Source organism: Tamandua tetradactyla, chromosome 26, assembly GCF_023851605.1.
Source record: "Tamandua tetradactyla isolate mTamTet1 chromosome 26, mTamTet1.pri, whole genome shotgun sequence".
Lineage (NCBI taxonomy): Eukaryota > Metazoa > Chordata > Mammalia > Pilosa > Myrmecophagidae > Tamandua > Tamandua tetradactyla.
In genome coordinates, this window is record NC_135352.1 from 26,932,681 (window position 1) to 26,949,998 (window position 17,318).

A 17,318-nucleotide genomic window follows, 5' to 3' on the forward strand; every position below is an offset into this window, starting at 1 on the left:
AAGATGCGGCAGAAAGCGCCCAGCTGGGCTCTCCCTGGTCTGGGGGGTCGCAGCAGAGCCCGAGCCCTGGGCCCTTCCCTCCCCGCGGCGGTCCCAGGCGCAGCTCTGCGGGGAGCAGAGGCCGGACCCAGCACCCACGACCGCCCAGCGCACCCTCCTCCACCTCCCACGCCCTCCCCCGCGCCCACCCCACTTCCGCTCGCGAAGGGGTGGGGGTGGGGCGCCGTGTCCCCGCCTCGCCGTTGCCAGGCAACGGGATGCCCCAGGGGACGCGAGCTAGCGGAGGGCGCTGGGGGGAGGCGGTTGGGGAGAGCTCTCCCGCAGCAGAAATGAGCCCCGGTGAGCACCGGGCGGGGGGGCTGTCCCCTGAGGGGGAGCCGTGGGAGGGGGCCCGTCAGCCCCGAGCCCCCGGGATTGCCCAGGGCGGGTCTGGAGAGCGCATCTTCTTGACCAGCCGCACAGCCCTTCCTTCCATCCCTTCCTTCCATCCCCTCGCACCGGCTCTGCTTCCAGCCGGGATCCGCCGTCCCGCTGTAGCTGCGCGGCCTCAGGGCGCCCTCCCGTGGCCCCCTGGGGCGCCCACTTTCCCGTCTCTCCGCGCCCGGCCTCCCACCCCCCAGTGGGTTCCTCGCCCCCTACTCCCAGCAAAATCCAAAGTATTGTATTTTCTGCTACAGAAAAGCATCTTGAGGAAGGCGATGAAGTTGACTCCATTCTCCTTTCAGCGTCCAAGATCCTAAATTCCTCCGAGGGAGTGAAGGAAAGTGGTGGCAGTGAAACAGGTAAAATCTCAGAGGCCAAGGCCCAAATGGTATACTTAACACTACACGCATTCCTTGTGCCAGACGTTGTTCTAAACACTTAAATGTATCAACTCATTTAATCTGCACAAACCTATTGAGTAGGTTCTACCATTATCCCCTTTTACAAGTGAGGAAACTGAGGCACAGGGAAGTTGACTGACTCCCTGAGGTCAGCCGGCTAGCAAGTGATAGAGGCAGTGTTCACTAGAGGAGTTCAACCACAGAATGAAGCTGGAATGATAACAAGTGAATTTGAAGATAAGACCTTTGAAATCATTCAACTTGAGGCGCAGAAAGAAGAATGAAGAAATGCGAACAAGCCCAAGGAATCTGTGGGACACCATGAAGTGTACCACTCCATGCACTGTGGGAGTCGTAGAAGAAGAAAGAGATAAAGAGGCAGAGAGTATTTAAAGAAATGATGGCTGAAAACTTTGGAAATGTAATGAAAGACATGAATACACACACAAGAGGCTCAACCTACCCCAAACAGAATAAACTCAAAGACACTGCTGCCACGGCATATTTTATATTCAAGTCCCCGAATGCCAGAGATAAAGAGAGCTCTTAAAGACACCCGAGAGAAGCATCCTGTGAGTACAACGGAGCCTCAATTAGATTAAATGCTGGTTTCTCCTCAGAAACCATATAGGCAAAAAAAAAAAAGTGCTGAAAGGAAGATCACTAACTAAGAATTCTATATTTAGCAAAAACTGTTCTTCAAAAATGAGGGAGAGTGATGGTGGAGATACATAGAGACGGTCAGGCTTAACAAATGAGTATGAGTGCTGAATCGTTATACTGATATTTCTTTTAGCCTCCAGTACCTAAGAGAAGCTGGAAATAAAACCTTAAATTGTGTAATTGTAACCCATACCAAACTCTGAAATCTGTTCAACAACTAATGGTTGTAATGTGCTTTGAAATTTATTGCTTTTATGTATTTATGTTAAAGAGAAGAGGAGTATAACAGAGAAGATAGGATTTAACAAATGAGTAGGACTGCTGAATCATTGTATTGGTATTTCTGTTGGTCTCCAGTGTCTTGGAGCAGCTAGAAGGAAAAACAAAAAATGGTGGGAGTATAACGCACACCAACCTTTAAAATCTGTTCTATAACTACTTTTTAAAATATGCTTGGAAATGTGTTGCTTTTTTGTACACATATTTTATGACCTAAAAAATTGATGAAACAAAGTCGAGAGATTACTCTGGAGGTCACTCTTGCACAAGCTTCAGTTAGACATTGTTATCTATCATAACTTGCCAAACCCCAACCAAAACCATTCCAGCCAATCCTAAAGAATACCTAGGGCAATACAGAAGATTCTACAAAAGTTCCATGCACTAGGGTAACTTTCCAGAAACCCACAACCTCTGGATGGGTCCCTGGACCAGATAAGTCCTGAAACCTAGAGGGCCCAGGCTCTCCAAAACATCAGCTCGTTTCATCTCCCTACCCCATATTACTGACAGCCCCTTCCAACATGAAAAAGTTAGAATGGCCATAGCCCAAATACCCCTAAAGAGTGGGATAGAAAGATTAAAGGTGATGGTGGAGTTATACAGAGAAGTTAAGATTTAACAAAGATGATTGCTGAATCATTAAATTGTATTTCTTTTCGTCTCCAGTATCTTAGAGCGGCTAGAAGTAAAAACCTAAAATTGGGGAATTGTAACCCATACCAAACCCTGAAATCTGTTCTACATCTAATTGTGGTGCTATGTTTTGAAATGTATTGCTTTTTTGTATATATGTTATTTTTCTCAAAAAAAGAAAAAAGTTGATTGTGATGAAAAAATATGTATTTATTCTTTCTAGCCTTCTATATTCTGGAGCAGCTAGAAGGAAAAATCTGAGAGGATTATATGGTAGCCCATGACAAACTGAGATTTGTCCTGTAAATACTTGTTGAAGAGTGTTTTGAAAACTATTGCTTTTTTCTTTCTTTGCTTTGTATATGTTGTATTATACAATTTTTAAAAAGTTTAAAAAATTGATGAAACAAAAAAAAATGATGGAGAGATTAAGACATTCCCAAAAAAACAGAAGTTGAGGCAATTTGTGGTCACCCATAGGCTGGCCCTATATGATTATTAAAGAGAGTTCTTCAGGTTGAAAGGAAAGGACAGTAGACAATAGAACAAAACTACATGAAGAAATAAAAGTCCCCAGTGAAGGCAAAGATATGGGTGAATATACATGCAAGTACTATTGTATGTTTGCTTTGTAACTCTTCTTTTTACTTCCTACAGCATAAAAAAGGCAAGTGCATAAAATGTAATGAGAAGTCAGTGAGTTTGGATTCTTAATGTATGAAAAGTGTAATTTGTGACAAGAACTACGTATAGATGGGAATAGAGGGATATGGGAACATAATTTATGTATACTATTGAAACTAAATTGGTATCAAAGCAAATAAGAGTATTACAGATTTAGAATGTTATATTAAAGCCCCATGGGACTACAAAGAAAATATCGGAGTATATGCATGCTCAGGGAGACAGAAATTAAGACTACAAGTTGCCAGAGGCACAGGTCAGGCAAAATGGGAAGTTATTCCATAATGGGTATAGTGTTACTGTTTGGAGAGATGGGAAAGTTTTAGTAATGGAAGGTGGTGAGGGTACTGCAATATTGTGACTCTGATTAATACGACTGAATGTTATTATGCTTGGGAGTGGTTGAGATGGGAAAATTTATGATAATATGTGTCCAAGATTTACCAAAAAAAAAAAAAAGAACAACAAAAGAGACAATAACAATTAAATACAATACTTGATCCTGAATGGAGTCTAGCCAGGGAGGAGAAAAGGCTCAAAGGGACATTATTGAGATTGGGACATTTGGGAAAATTGAAATATAGACTAAACTTCATATGAATGCTATATTTCTTGAACTTGATCACTGCATCTGAGGTGGTTACATGGGTGCATGTCCTTGTTCTTAGGAAATGTAACATGTATTAAATGTTCGTGGAGCATCATGTATACAACCTACATTCAAGTATTCAGAAAATGGATTGATAGATAGGCAGGTAGACAGGTAGGTAAAATGAATGGCAAACATGGCAAAATGTTAAAATTTATAGATCTGGGTATTTAGGCAGGTAAGGCTATCTTGGAGTTCTCTGTATGGGGTTTGTGTTTTTGCAACTGTCCTATAAGTTTGAAAGTATTTCAAAATAAAAAGTTAAAAAAGAAAAGGAATATAGTCTTTCTTGCTGTAGCATAATGATTAGAAGTGTGAGGTCTGGCCTGGACAGGTACTCAATAAACGATAGCTATCTTATCTCAGGCACAGTCAAGGCTGGCAGTGATTTTCTGGCTACAACTAAACGCAAAATTAGGAGGTATGACTCTGTTCCTATTTCTGTTCTCTTGCCTGCACATAATTTTCACCAAGTGACCCATCCCTTGAGTACTAAAACAGCAAAATATTAACCTAATTTACGTAAACAATGCCAAGTTTCAAAAAGGTGTATAGTATTTCTTGGGTCTCTTCGCTTTTAGAACAAGTAGCTAATCTAATTAACCCTTCACTTATTGGAATGGGTTATGTGAGAGATACTCTTGAATTTCAGGATTCCCAGTGCACTGTTCCTAGCACTTCTGTTCTATCCAAGCCTTCATCCAATCATTCATTGATCTAACAAATATTTTTGAGCTTCTGCCATGTATCAAATACTATTCTGAGTGCTGGAGACCCAACAGTGCCCTCTTTCAGTTTACCTTCGTGTGAGGAAAACAAACAAAGGATATTGTGTGTAGAATGGTGTCTTGATTTGTCAGTGGCCAACACAAATACCACACAATGGGTTGGGTTAAATAACGGAAATATATTGTCTCCTGGTTTCCAAGACTGGAAGGCTTGTGTTCTAGTTTGCTAGCTGTTGGAATGCAATAATCCAGAAACGGAATGGCTTTTAAAAAGGGGAATTTAATAAGTTGCAAGTTAGCAGTTTTTAGGCCATGGAAATGTCCCAGTTAAAGCAAGTCTATAGAAATGTCCAATCTAAGGCAGCCAGGGAAAGACACCTTGTTCAAGGAGGCTGATGAACAGGGTTTCTTTCTCAAGTGGAAAGGCACATGGTGAATATGGCATCATCTGCTAGCTTCCTCTCCAGTTCTCCTAGAGGCACTTTCCTTCTTCATTTCCAGAAGTTACTGGCTGGTGGACTCTGCTTCATGGTTCTGCGGTGTTCTCTGCTCTGGCTTTCTCTCTTGTTGTTCTCTCCAAAAAATGTCTCCTCTTTTATAGGATCTCAGTAAACTAATCAAAACTCGTGTAGAATGGGTGAAGACACTTCTCCATCTAATCAAGTTTAACACCCACAATTCATTAAGTCACATCTCCTAGGAGATAACTTAATCAGGTTTCCAACCTAACGTACTGAATAGGGATTACAAGAGACCGTTGGTCCCACAAGATTGATTAGGATTAAAACATGGCTTTTCTAGGGTACATAAATCCTTTCAAACCAGCACAGGTTGCTTCTCCCTAAGGTCTGCAGCTTTCTAGTGCTGGCTTGTCAGCTTCCTTGGCTTACTATCTCTTCCTAACATCATATAGTGATGTCCTCTCTTTTCTGGATTCTCTGCTGTCTGGGTCCGCCACACCTTATCTAAATATAAGTGATACTCTTTACAATGGGTTCACACCCACAGAAATTTGGATTAAGATGAAAGACATGTTTTCTTCTGGGGTAAATAACTCAATCTGCCACAGATGGGAATAAATGCTGTAGAGGAAAGTAAGGACAGGAGGAGTATATAGACTATCAGAGTGGGGTGGGAGTGTGCAATTTTAAATAGGCTGGTAGGAGAAGACTTCACTTAACAGGTGACAACTGAGCAAAGACCAGAAAGAGTAAAGGAGTAATAAATGCAGATCTCTGCTTTCCACAGAGGCCCTGAGGTGGGAGCATGCCTGGTATGTTTGAGGAACAGCTATTGTGAACGGAGAAGAATGAGTAAGAGACAGAGTAGTAGGCGATGGGTTCAGAGAGCAAAATGGGAAGGGGGTCGTATTAGTTTATTAAGCTGCTGGAATGCAATATACCAGAAATGGAGCAGTTTTTAAAAAGGGGAATTTAAAAAGTTACAAGTTTACAGTTCTAAAGCTGGAATAATGTCCAAGTTAAGACACCAACAAGAGGTTACCTTCACTAAAGAAAGGTTGATGCCGTCTGGAACACCTCTGTCAGCTGGGAAGGCATGGGGTCCTTGTTACCAGTGCTGTTGCTTCCAGCTTTTCATGCCAGTGGCTCCCTCTCTAAGCATCTGTTGGCCTTCATTTAACTGCTCTGGGACAAAACTCTGGGTTTCATCTTTTAGCCAAGCATCTGCAGGGGCCAGAGATTTCTTCTCCTTAGGTTCTGGCTATTTCTGTGAGTTTTTCTTAGCAACCAGACTATTTCTGTCTTGATTGCCAAACATCTACATCGGTTCTACCTGTCAGCTCTGAGCTCTCTCCAAAATGTTCCTATTTTAAAGAACTCCAGTGAACTAATCAAGACCCTTACTTTATGGGTGGAGTCACATCTCCATCTAATCAAAAGGTCACACCCACAATTGGGTGTGTCACATCTCGGCAGAGATAATATAATCAAAAGTTTAGGCAGTACAGTGTTGAATCTGGATTAAAAGAAACTCCATGTAAGGATTTTGGTTTTTGCTCTGAGCAAAAAAAGGAAGTACTGGAGAGTTCTGAGTAGTTTTCCCTCTCCTCCATCTCAGCTGGAAATCTGACATGCATTGAATCATTGTTGTACTGATAACATCCTTGCCTCTTCAATAATGATTAATCTTTCTTGAGCATTTATTACATACCAGGCACTATGCTAAGTATTTTACCTACAAACTCCACAAGGCAGTGCAGCACTTGCCTAGAGTTACCCTTCCCACCCAGTGGGTGGCAGAGCCAGAATGCAAACCCAGGCAGCCCAGCTCCATCGTTCACACTTATGATGTAACTGGGCCCTGCTGGCAATGGTGCCAGCTGAGCCCTGTTCCAGGTTCGTTAGTCTTGACACTGAAAGAAGTTAGAGATGTGAGGGCCATTAGGAATAAGTGTTAAAGTTTATTAAAGAAAGAGAGAAAAGCATACATGGTAAAGAGATAAAGCAGATGCGTTCAAGGGAGAAACATGCACTGAGTAGGAGCGGATTAACTTGCTTTATAGGAAGTTTTGTTGGTGGCAGGTTTCCATAGTAACCTTTGAATACCAGATGTCTTCTTTGTGCGGATTCCCATAGTGACCTTTGACCAGCAGGGGCTTACATGGTTTGTATTAACCAAGTGCTTACTGGACTAGCATTGTTTCAGGAAGAGAGAACTATTAGTGCTTGTGGCCAGCCCATCATGTATCCAAAATTTATCTTTGTGCAGATGCTTAATCTTTACAACCCTAGGCTTTCTGTTATTAACTAAGAATTTGCTTTGGGCCCATGATTTTACAAGTTTTTATGGTTTGGGGAGGTTTTGAGGCTTTAGGGGAATTTTTGTTCCATGAAATTTTCAGTTTGTATTAATTTCCTTGGAGCTAGATAAGAAGCAAGGGACTGCAGTTGTCCATTAATTCTTCTTAGAGCTGGATAGGAATCCAGGGACCTGCAGTTGCCCATTAACTCTTTCAGAGCTGGATAAGAAATGAGGGACCTGCAGTGTCCTATTCTTCCCTGCTTCACTAATTACCATGACTATGCCTCATGCAAGTGCCACCACACCTCACAAGGCCTTGCAAAGCACTTAACTCTAGGAAGGACTTGAATAGTCATAGTAAAATCTGGTATTTGGTTACTGAGATTTGCATGTTGTTGACTGCAGCATGCCTAACATGCTGGAAAGAGTGATTACCATGTTGCAGTTTTAAAACTCATTTGTTCTTTCAAGCCTATTAGCTACAGCACTCAATACATTCTGTATGCACTGAATATGAAATAATTTTCTGCAGGCTTCAGAATAAACTTCCCATATCTTTACCTTACTTACCTCAAGTCCTCCTACTCATAATTATCTTCTTTTTCATTTTTGACAGAGAATGTTAACTGAATATAATGAATAAAATTTCATATATCCCAGAAAGCTTCTTGAGAGTTGGTACCATATCTTCCACTTAGCCTATACCCCTTCTAATATTATACATTTATCAGGGACTTAATAAATGGTGAAGCACACTGTGTTCTCCCTCTTATGATTCTTTAGTGACTGATAATTCCCCTTCCTATTCTAGAACCACATCATTCAATGTGGTTCTTTAAATATTGCTAAATTTTAAAATGACCTTTTCCTTTGGGAATAAGTACAGCCAAAGTCTCTGAAACTCATAAAAAAAAAAAAGTTATTTTAGTAGCTTTTAAAAATAGATAAACCCAACTCTCTGCCTACTCTATGCCTGTGCTGAAACATCTGAACATCGCTGGAGAGAAATATTCACTCTGAGTCATACCACGGATCTAAAATGAGCATTCAATGCTATTTAGAAAACTAACTTATTTCCCCAGTAAATTATTTTTCAAACCCTCTCTAAGAGTTACTCCTCTTGTCTCCTCAAATCTCCAACGCCCTCTTCACCACCTCTCAACCATAACCTAATCTCACATTATACAAAAAAAAAAAAAATAGAAGCAATCAAACCAAAACTTCCTCACCCTCAACCTTCAGCTTTTCTAACTCAGCTGCCTGGGTTTCCACGTTCTTTGTCTTCCTCATTTCAATGGAAGAATTGTCCCTGTTCAATCAAAGTTCAGTTCCTTTAGATCTCATCTCTTCTGGACTTTTCCAGTACTCAGCTTCTACAATTAGCCTCCTTCTTTCTCCAGAAATATTCATTCCTTCTCTTTCTACTGTATGATTCCAACAGCAGACAGACAAGTATTAAATTCTCCCTTTTGACCCTGGCATCTCTTCCAATATCCACCTTCTTCTCTATTCCCTTCCACAGTAAAACTGGAGAGTTGTCTATACTCATTGCTCCCCAAAACTTCATAAGCCGTACACCTCTAAAGCTTCTGAGTCTCTCAGTTCAGTGGAAACTGCCCTGTATGGGTCAGCAGGGACCTCCGTGTAGCCCACTGCAATGGTCCTAACTGCTCCCCCGAGTCAGACCGGTCGATTTGACATATCCAGCTGCCTCCCTGACATCTCTATCTTGTTGTCTCATAGACAACTTAACTTTAACATATCTAAAACAGTTTACTTTAAATTTTTTTCCTCCTAAAATATGTTCCCACCTCATTCTTTTCCATTTCGGTAAATGACATCCTCATTCAGGCATCTGCCTGTGACTTTCAGAAACAATAAAGCAAGTCAACAATTAAAACCATTCATTAATGTCCTCCTTCCAAATATTAATAAAGACAAAGAAAATATCTTTCTTTCTATTGATTGAGGTTTGGGTGAGTATAGACTGGTAAACCTGGAGACTGATCCACAGGGGTTTACTTTGCTCCAAGGAGAGAGGTTCTGCGTAGGCTGCTACTGGCCCATGAAATGTCTTTGTGTGGATTATAAAAGGGATGCAAACCCACACAGGGTGCCGGTTAGCTGAGTGGGGCATCAGCTGGATTTCAGCCTCGGTTTATGCTCTTGTTAGGAGCCCTTGTGCAGTGAACAACCTACACAATAGTATGTGGCAATCCTAGTCCCAGGGGGCCACACTGAGCTGAAGGAACTATTGAAATCAAGAGTATTTCTGTATAATAGGAGAACACACTCCTTACTATATTTCTAATGAAAGTCTCAGGAACAACAGTACAACAGCAACGGACATCATGCTTTCCAACAAAGCTGTCCCACAGCTCCGGCTTCCTCTTCCAGACCTCTGAGCCTAATTTTTAGGCTCGAAAAGAGTGGCTAGGACAAGACACCAACCCTGAAACTGTGTTTCAGAAGGATAAACCAGTGAGCCTCAGGGAATGATGTGCACAGAAGTCTTCTAGGCTATATCACAGAAAATAGAAATAGAAATAGCAGAGCTGCTCCGGTCAAACATGAGCCATGGGGAAGGTAGCAGTGTGCTAGCTATGTTGTCACACTGTGAGCAAACAAAGAAGGAAGAAATGGAGGAAGGGGGAAGAAAACATGTAGAAACCATATATAAATCCCTTATTTTACTTAAAATGCTTGTTCTATCTCTTTATTAATTTTTTAGATTTCTTACTTAGTTCTAGCAAAAGGAATCCTGTATTTAGCCTTGAAATTGCAAACTCTCCTAATGAGACAAAGAAAATCCATACAGAAACGAAAGGCTGTTGCAGCAAGTGTAGGCAAGAGATGGAACTGTGAACGGTTGTCACACTGTGAGCAAACAAAGAAGGAAGAAATGGAGGAAGGGGGAAAAAAACATGTAGAAACCTATATAAATCCCTTATTTTACTTAAAATGCCATTAAGAATAAAATTGAAGGCTGAAAACATTTACAAGAATAAAATCTTACCATTGTACTTAAATACATATAGAGTTGGTGAGAATTATGATTACAGAACAGAAGGTAAAAATCCAATCTCATGGTGAGAAAATAATATAACTTGCAAATATCAGGAGGAGTGGGAAGTAGCTGTGGAAGAAAGTATAAATGCAAATTTTATCATCTTTCTTGGCAGGAAGTAAATTAACACTAATAGAACAGAAATGTGTGGCATTAAAAGCTATAAAGATTCTAACCTCTTAGTCTTTTTCCTAATACATTTTCAACCAAATTTTAATAATAACTTTGACTACATTAAATTTTTTTATTCTGTTAATTTTTTCTTTCTTCTCCAGTAAATATAAATTCAATACTATTCCTTTAAAAGTAGGATGCATGATACAATCCCACTATTTGAAAGTCATTTCTGTTTTCCCACATCTATGCATACAGAGTGGACTGAAGAACAGGCACCTAAAATTAACAATGGTTAGTTCCGGCTGGTGGGAGTCTAGATGATATATTCTCTTTTTCTTCTGTATGCTGTATGGCAGGGTCACATTTCATTATTTTTCCATGTGAGTATGCTGTTATTGCACCACCACTGTTGAATTTTGTTTGTTTGTTTGTTTGGGGGGAAGTGCATGGACTGAGAATCCAACCCAGGTCTCCTGCATGGCAAGCAAGATTCTACCACTGAACTACCCTTGCACTCCCTCTTTTTTTATTTCACTTTGGTCTCTTTGAGTTCATTAGAACAGGTTATTTAGGGTCTGAAAATCTTCGAAATGCCTTCCTGCACTGATCTAGACCTTATCTCCATTCCATTTTCTCTCTATGAGATGAACATTTCAGAATACTAAGAGTAGAGCTGTCATTTCATTCCCAATAAAAAGCAATATCCAGATAGATTCACTGTCCCTCTCTATCCTGGGACTAAAGGTGGGATGCTTCAGTGGACCAAAAGGCTCAGGGCCCTGAACCAGTGTTGCTCTCTCAGTGCCGGCAGAGAGGGAGCCTGCCCTTTGTGACAGCTTCTGCACCGTCGGAAAGACCACCATTCCAAAGGGGAGGGCTTGCTGACCTCCTTTAAAACCTTCTCTTAGGGCATACATAAATCAGCCTGGAATAATATCCAATCCTAACTCTCAATTCATTCAGGACACTGACAATTTTTAATTCTTTAATAGAATATCCCCAAAGCAAATAAGTAGCCTAACATTTGGACAAAAAAGATTATGTCAGGACATTTGCAAATATTACATAGTTTCTCCTCTGTTGGCAGATCTATAATCTACTTTCTAGGAGGGCACAAGTAGACCTTTTAGTACTTTGCTTAAGAACAAGACAAAAATTATAATCTGTTAATCCAGTTTGTTTCCCATGATAAAGGAGGGGAAATATCATATGGAAATTTCATAGAGACTGAGTCCCATAAGTTACTTTGCCAAGGGTCTCCTATAACATTGGGATTATTACTGTTCCACAAAAAATAATATAGTTCCTATCCCAGAAACAAATAAGGATATTTGAGTGCTTGAGAGTTCCAAGATTGGTGTTACAAGTTAATTGTTTATTATAAAAATACTATTACAACCTTAACCAGATATTTTAACTCAAATGAGAATTATTTCTTATACTAATTATGTGATTAGCATTGAAATATCAGTACTCTCATTATATCTTTGTTTCTCTACCATGGAAAGTTAGGAGACTGCTTTCTATTACAGATATTTTAAAATAAAACTTAAGGATTAAATTACATAGTTTTTCAATTTTGCTTTTAAGACTCTGGCTGCATATCAGAATCAGAAAATCAAATCCAACCACAATCAGCATTGAAAGTAAGTGTATTTCATTTTTTCATCTCTAAAAACCTGTGCAATGGCTGACTTTTTTTCAGAATAAATACTTCCTACATGCATATGGGTTCTTCCACTTGATCACCACAGATATGTTCATGAAAGTCCATTGGGTGTTAGCAAGCTCAGAATATCAGTCATTTAACTCTCATGTGATCATTTCTGGTAATAAATAGGCAGTAAGGGGATATTTCAAAAATCATAACAATTCAAGTATATGTTCATCTACTTAAAAATATTCAATTTTGTGCCTTGTTTAATTTTGTTATAGGCCCTTCAGCATCAATTGGAGTCATTTCAGGCTCTCCGAATGCAGACTTTGCAGAATGTTAGCATGGTATGTTTCTTTATACATGTGAGATATCCAAACTTTAGGTATCATCCCACTCTTCCAGGCTGATATAACCAACCAGTTAATTAATTGATAATGATTGTTATGTAATAGAAGCTACAACATATTCCAGCTTCTTTTGAGGAAACGATATTCTTCTCTTTGGAATAAGCCAAAGAGAAATAACACTCTCTATTTTTTTTTTAAATACATACCCAAAGTGCTGCTATATATAGACTAAAAATAGGATGCTTTCATAGAAGTGATATAAAATCTGACTCAAATTGACTTAAGGAAAAAATGCAATTTATTAGCTCAGATAACTGAAAATCCTTCAAGAATGGTGAAATCCTTATGATCAGAATTCATGCCATCAGATCCAAGTCCCTCTCCATATTGGCTCTGCTTTCCACAGTAATGGATCCTTGGAATCCATATGGTGGCAAAATGGCTGCTCAAAATTCTAGGGTTTTGCCCTTCCAGGCTCAAGACAGGCAAAGAAGAGAGCACGGGTTTCCCTTTTAATAGTTCATACTATTTTACTAATAGTTTATACTAAGGATCTAGGCCTGATTTTGATTAGCCCAGATTGTGTTATATCCACTGCTTGAACAATCATGCTCAGAGGGTTGCAATGCTCTGACTACTTAGCTCTAGTCACATGCCCACCCCTAGAGCTAGAAATGGAGGTGGTATCACCAGAGGTACATGGACATTCTACAGAAGAAATAAGGGGTAGTGCTAACAGCAGGATAAGGAATGGATTTTGGGAGTACATAACATTTATCCACTAAAGACCCAATAGAAAAGTCCTCCCAATATTCTTTTACTAAAAGCAACTCCAAAAAAATGGGAAGAGAAAGTCCTCTAGAGGGTGGCAGAATGGTTTCCATTTGATTGACAGAGATCAGAGGTTTCTGATTTCCTCAACAATCTAAAAATCAAACATCTAGAATTACTTTAATACAAAGTTTTATTGTTTTTATTAAATTAAGTGTTTCTGATTTATAATCATATCACATAGTAAAAGCATAATTTTCTTAAAGATTCCTTTAATGATAGCTATTATAATAAATTAAAAATCACTTTTTATATTCTGTATGATAGGAAAGAATTTTTACATGTAGGAAATGAAAAGGTACCTTTCATAATATCCATTATGCCTGTATGTTCATTAAGTTTATTAATCTGAAATCAAATTCTAATGTTCTCAATTTATCTTTTGAAGGTGCAGTCTGAAATCAGTGACATATTGAACAAAAGCATTATTGAAGTAGAAAATCCACAATTTAGCTCAGAAAAAAATCTAATCAGCACACGCATTGGAAAGGCTTTGGTATATTTTTCTATACAAATCATTTCTGTATTTAGGTACTTCAAAAATGTTACCACAATCAGTTTATCTTCACCTTAACATTCTCCCATTTTCACAGGAAGAATGGACTGCCAGAGATGAAAATAAGGAAATTCCTGTCCTGAAAACCCCAAAAGATGTGCGTTGACTTCCAAATTTCTGCAACATTCTTGTTTCTCTTAGTCTGTGAGGGGTATTTGATTTAATCCAAAGATTCCTAAGTAAATTGAAATAGAAGGCAATTTTTATAACCTATCTTTCAACTTAAAAGTTTTTTTCTACTTTTAGAATTGACCTAGGCCTAGGGTGAATTCCCCAGAACAGCTCCAGAGTAGAATCATTGTGTCCATACTGATTAGAATTCATATTTCCTGGTTAGTCGCAGCCCTAGAACCATCTAAAACTAGGAATTCAAACTAAGGTAGACAAATACGCATTTTTCTTAAACTCCCATTTGACCTATTGCTTCTAACTTCCCCATATCTTGAGGGATGATAAATTTCTATTTCTGAAATTGAGGGGTTGCCTATGAACTCCAGCCCCTAAGGAAATACGTGCAATTTCTAAGCACAATGTGAAGACCAGACTTACGGCTTTCACAACAACTGTTGTTAAATTTTTCATGGAGAAAACGAATCATACTTCTTGACTTCATTGCTATACAAATGGGTGTTTATTTTAGTTGTATAAATAAATCTTTCACAGAATAGTAAGTTGTTGATCACGTGACAAATGATAGTATATTTACAGTGTTTATTATTATTAGCCTATAGAGAATCAAGAAGAAATCCTTTCTAAGGAGAAAATTCATCATTTTGAAGATTCTAGGACTCTTCATTCAGTGGAAGAAAAATTCAGTAGCAATAATGCTAACAGTGTCTCTCAAGGTATAAATATCCCAACCCAGATACATTCCAAGGACATATTAAATCTGAGAACTTCAACAGAAAATTCAGCTTCGAACATAATTATGAACCCTTCAGAAAATTCTGACACACTGAAGAATTATAATAACCTTTATAGTTTTCTACCTAATACACCTCAAAATGTGATGTCTCAAGCTGATACAGTAATTCTGGAGGAATCCAAAATTATGCCTTTTCTCAAGTATGGATTTTGTGAAAATCTAGATGATATTTGCCATTCTATCAAACAAATGAAGGAAGAGCTTCAAAAGTCACATGATAGGGAACTCACACTTACAAATCAACTTCAAACTTTAAAAACTGATACACATGTTCAAAGCAATGATAAGTATGACCTCTCTCCCATTCACAAGAAAAAAACTGATTTTACTAAGGAAGAAAATATAGAAGGTAACTTAAATGAAGATATAAAATCAAAGAGAATTTCAGAATTAGAGGCATTAGTAAATAAATTACTCCCACTCAGGGAAACAGTGTCAAAATTCCATGTGAATATTTGTAGGAAATGTAAAAAATTATCTAAGGGTGAAATACATAAGGTAAAGAAGAATGAGAAAAATAATAAGGAGATTCCTATCACTGGCAAGAATATTATAGATTTAAAATTCCATTCCAGAGTTCCCAGAGACACACTGTCATTCCTTGGCCAAACAAAATATGAAATGAAAGACAAAGAAAGGCAACCATTTGTGGTGAAACAAGGATCAACAGTATTTGAAAATGAGAAAACATCCAAAGGCAATTCTCTTACTGAGCAGTGTGTTACAAAAATTCAGTACTTACAAAATTACCTAAAAGAATCTATGCAGATACAGAAAAAAGCAACAGAACTGGAGAATGAAAATCTAAGCCTTAAGACCAAAATAAAAATTCTTATCTCTACCACACAATCTCTGATACAGAAAGTTGAAACATATGAAAAACAATTTAAGAATTTGGCTGAAGAAAAGAACGCTATGCAGTCCAGGTTAATTAAAACAGAAGAAGATGGAAAAGCATATCTTAAAGAGTTGAAAAAAATAATTAGTAAATATAATGTTCTCCAAAACCAAAATAAAACTCTTGAGGAAAGAAACAGTCAACTTTCTTTGGAGAAGCAGCAAGTGATAGAAACATTAGACCAAGTAAAAAGTAAGGAACACAAAATTCAAAATGATATGGCCATTGTCAATACTGAAAATAATAGAATGAATATAGAAATGGAATCAATGAAAACAAATATTTTGTTAATACAAGATGAAAAAGAAATGCTAGAGAAAAAAACATACCAGCTTTTAAAAGAGAAAAGCTCACTTGAAAATGAACTGAAAGAAAATCAGTTGGAGATAATGCAATTAAAAGAGAAGGAAAAATTGGCAAGAACTGAACAAGAGACACTTCTTCAAATAATAGAAACAATTAAAAATGAAAAACTTAACCTTGAAACAACATTACAAGAATCTACTGCTACTAGACAAATGATAGAGAGAGAAGTTGAGAAGATTCGAACATACCAATCAACTGCAGAAGAGAATTTTCTGAAAGAAATAAAAAATGCAAAGTCAGAAGCAAGTATTTATAAGAATAGCATGACAGAAATGGGGAAGGAGTGTGAAATGTTATCAAAAATGGTAATGGAAATTAAAACAGATAATCAGATTCTAAAAGATGAACTAAAGAAACATAGTCAAGAAAATATAAAATTTGAAAACAACATTAATAGGCTTACTGAAGACAAAGTACTTTTAGAAAATTATGTTAGAAGTATAGAGAATGAAAGAGATACCTTGGAGTTTGAGATGCGGAATCTTCAACGAGAATATTTAAATTTAAGTGATAAAATCTGTAGTCAGCATAATGATCCATCAAAAATGGCTTACATGTCAAGAAGGGAGAAATACCATTTTGACAACTATGATACTTATGAAGAAACTTCTAATCCTAGGAGCAGGCCTGTGGCTCCTGATTTGAAAGGTATGTATATTGTGGTGTATTAGTAGAGATGTGTTTACAATTCTTTTAGCCTGTTAGACACTAGCTAGAGTATAGTAAAAAGAAGGAAACTTTAAGATGAATGCAATCCAGTTTTGTAAGCATGGAATCCAATTTATTAGATGCTGAAATCTGGAAATGTTGCTCTTTTGACAAAATTTATGTTATTATATTAGTTATTTACATACATTGTATAGGCACCAGGAAACTTTGGCAGGAAGTAGGTTTATTTATTTTTTTATTATTTTAAAGTATAATTAGCACTCCAGGTTTTAAAAAATCCTCTTTTTTTCCCCTCAGGAATTCCAAGTAAACTGTACCAATTGCTTCCATCCAAGATATGTAAATAAATTTCTAAAATCAAATTTTCAAAGACCTTTGTCCAAGTCTTTTATTTAAAATAATTTTAGTTTTTCTTTTCTTTTTGCTTTTTTTTTTTTGCTTGGGCAGGCACCAGGGATTGAGCCCAGGTTTCCAGTTAAATTCACTTTTGTATCTGACTACAAATACCTTGTAATTGATTAGATTAGTCTTAAACATTAAAAATGAGAATTAGATATATATTTTTATATTATCAAGAACAGTGTAGGATATTACCCTACTTGTAAGCAAAATGTGTCACAGGTTCTAGTAGAAAACACGAGACTCCTGCCTGGGTAAGA

At 37.9% G+C, this 17,318-nt stretch overlaps 1 protein-coding gene across 2 annotated transcripts; it reads left to right on the plus strand.

The window, feature by feature from the left end:
* Positions 1-214: 214 nt before the first annotated feature.
* CCDC110 (coiled-coil domain containing 110) lies at positions 215-17,021 on the plus strand. Of its 2 annotated transcripts, none has more exons than XM_077144252.1 (8): positions 215-339; positions 678-782; positions 12,001-12,056; positions 12,346-12,411; positions 13,634-13,741; positions 13,839-13,898; positions 14,526-16,638; positions 16,957-17,021. In XM_077144252.1, the coding sequence occupies exons 1-8, from the start codon at positions 258-260 to the stop codon at positions 17,004-17,006; spliced, it is 2,640 nt and encodes an 879-aa protein (XP_077000367.1). In that variant the 5' UTR covers positions 215-257; the 3' UTR covers positions 17,007-17,021. The 2 variants fall into 2 exon arrangements, with proteins under 2 accessions (XP_077000367.1, XP_077000369.1); XM_077144254.1 differs by having other exon boundaries at positions 234-339; positions 726-782.
* The last annotated feature ends 297 nt before the right edge of the window (positions 17,022-17,318 follow it).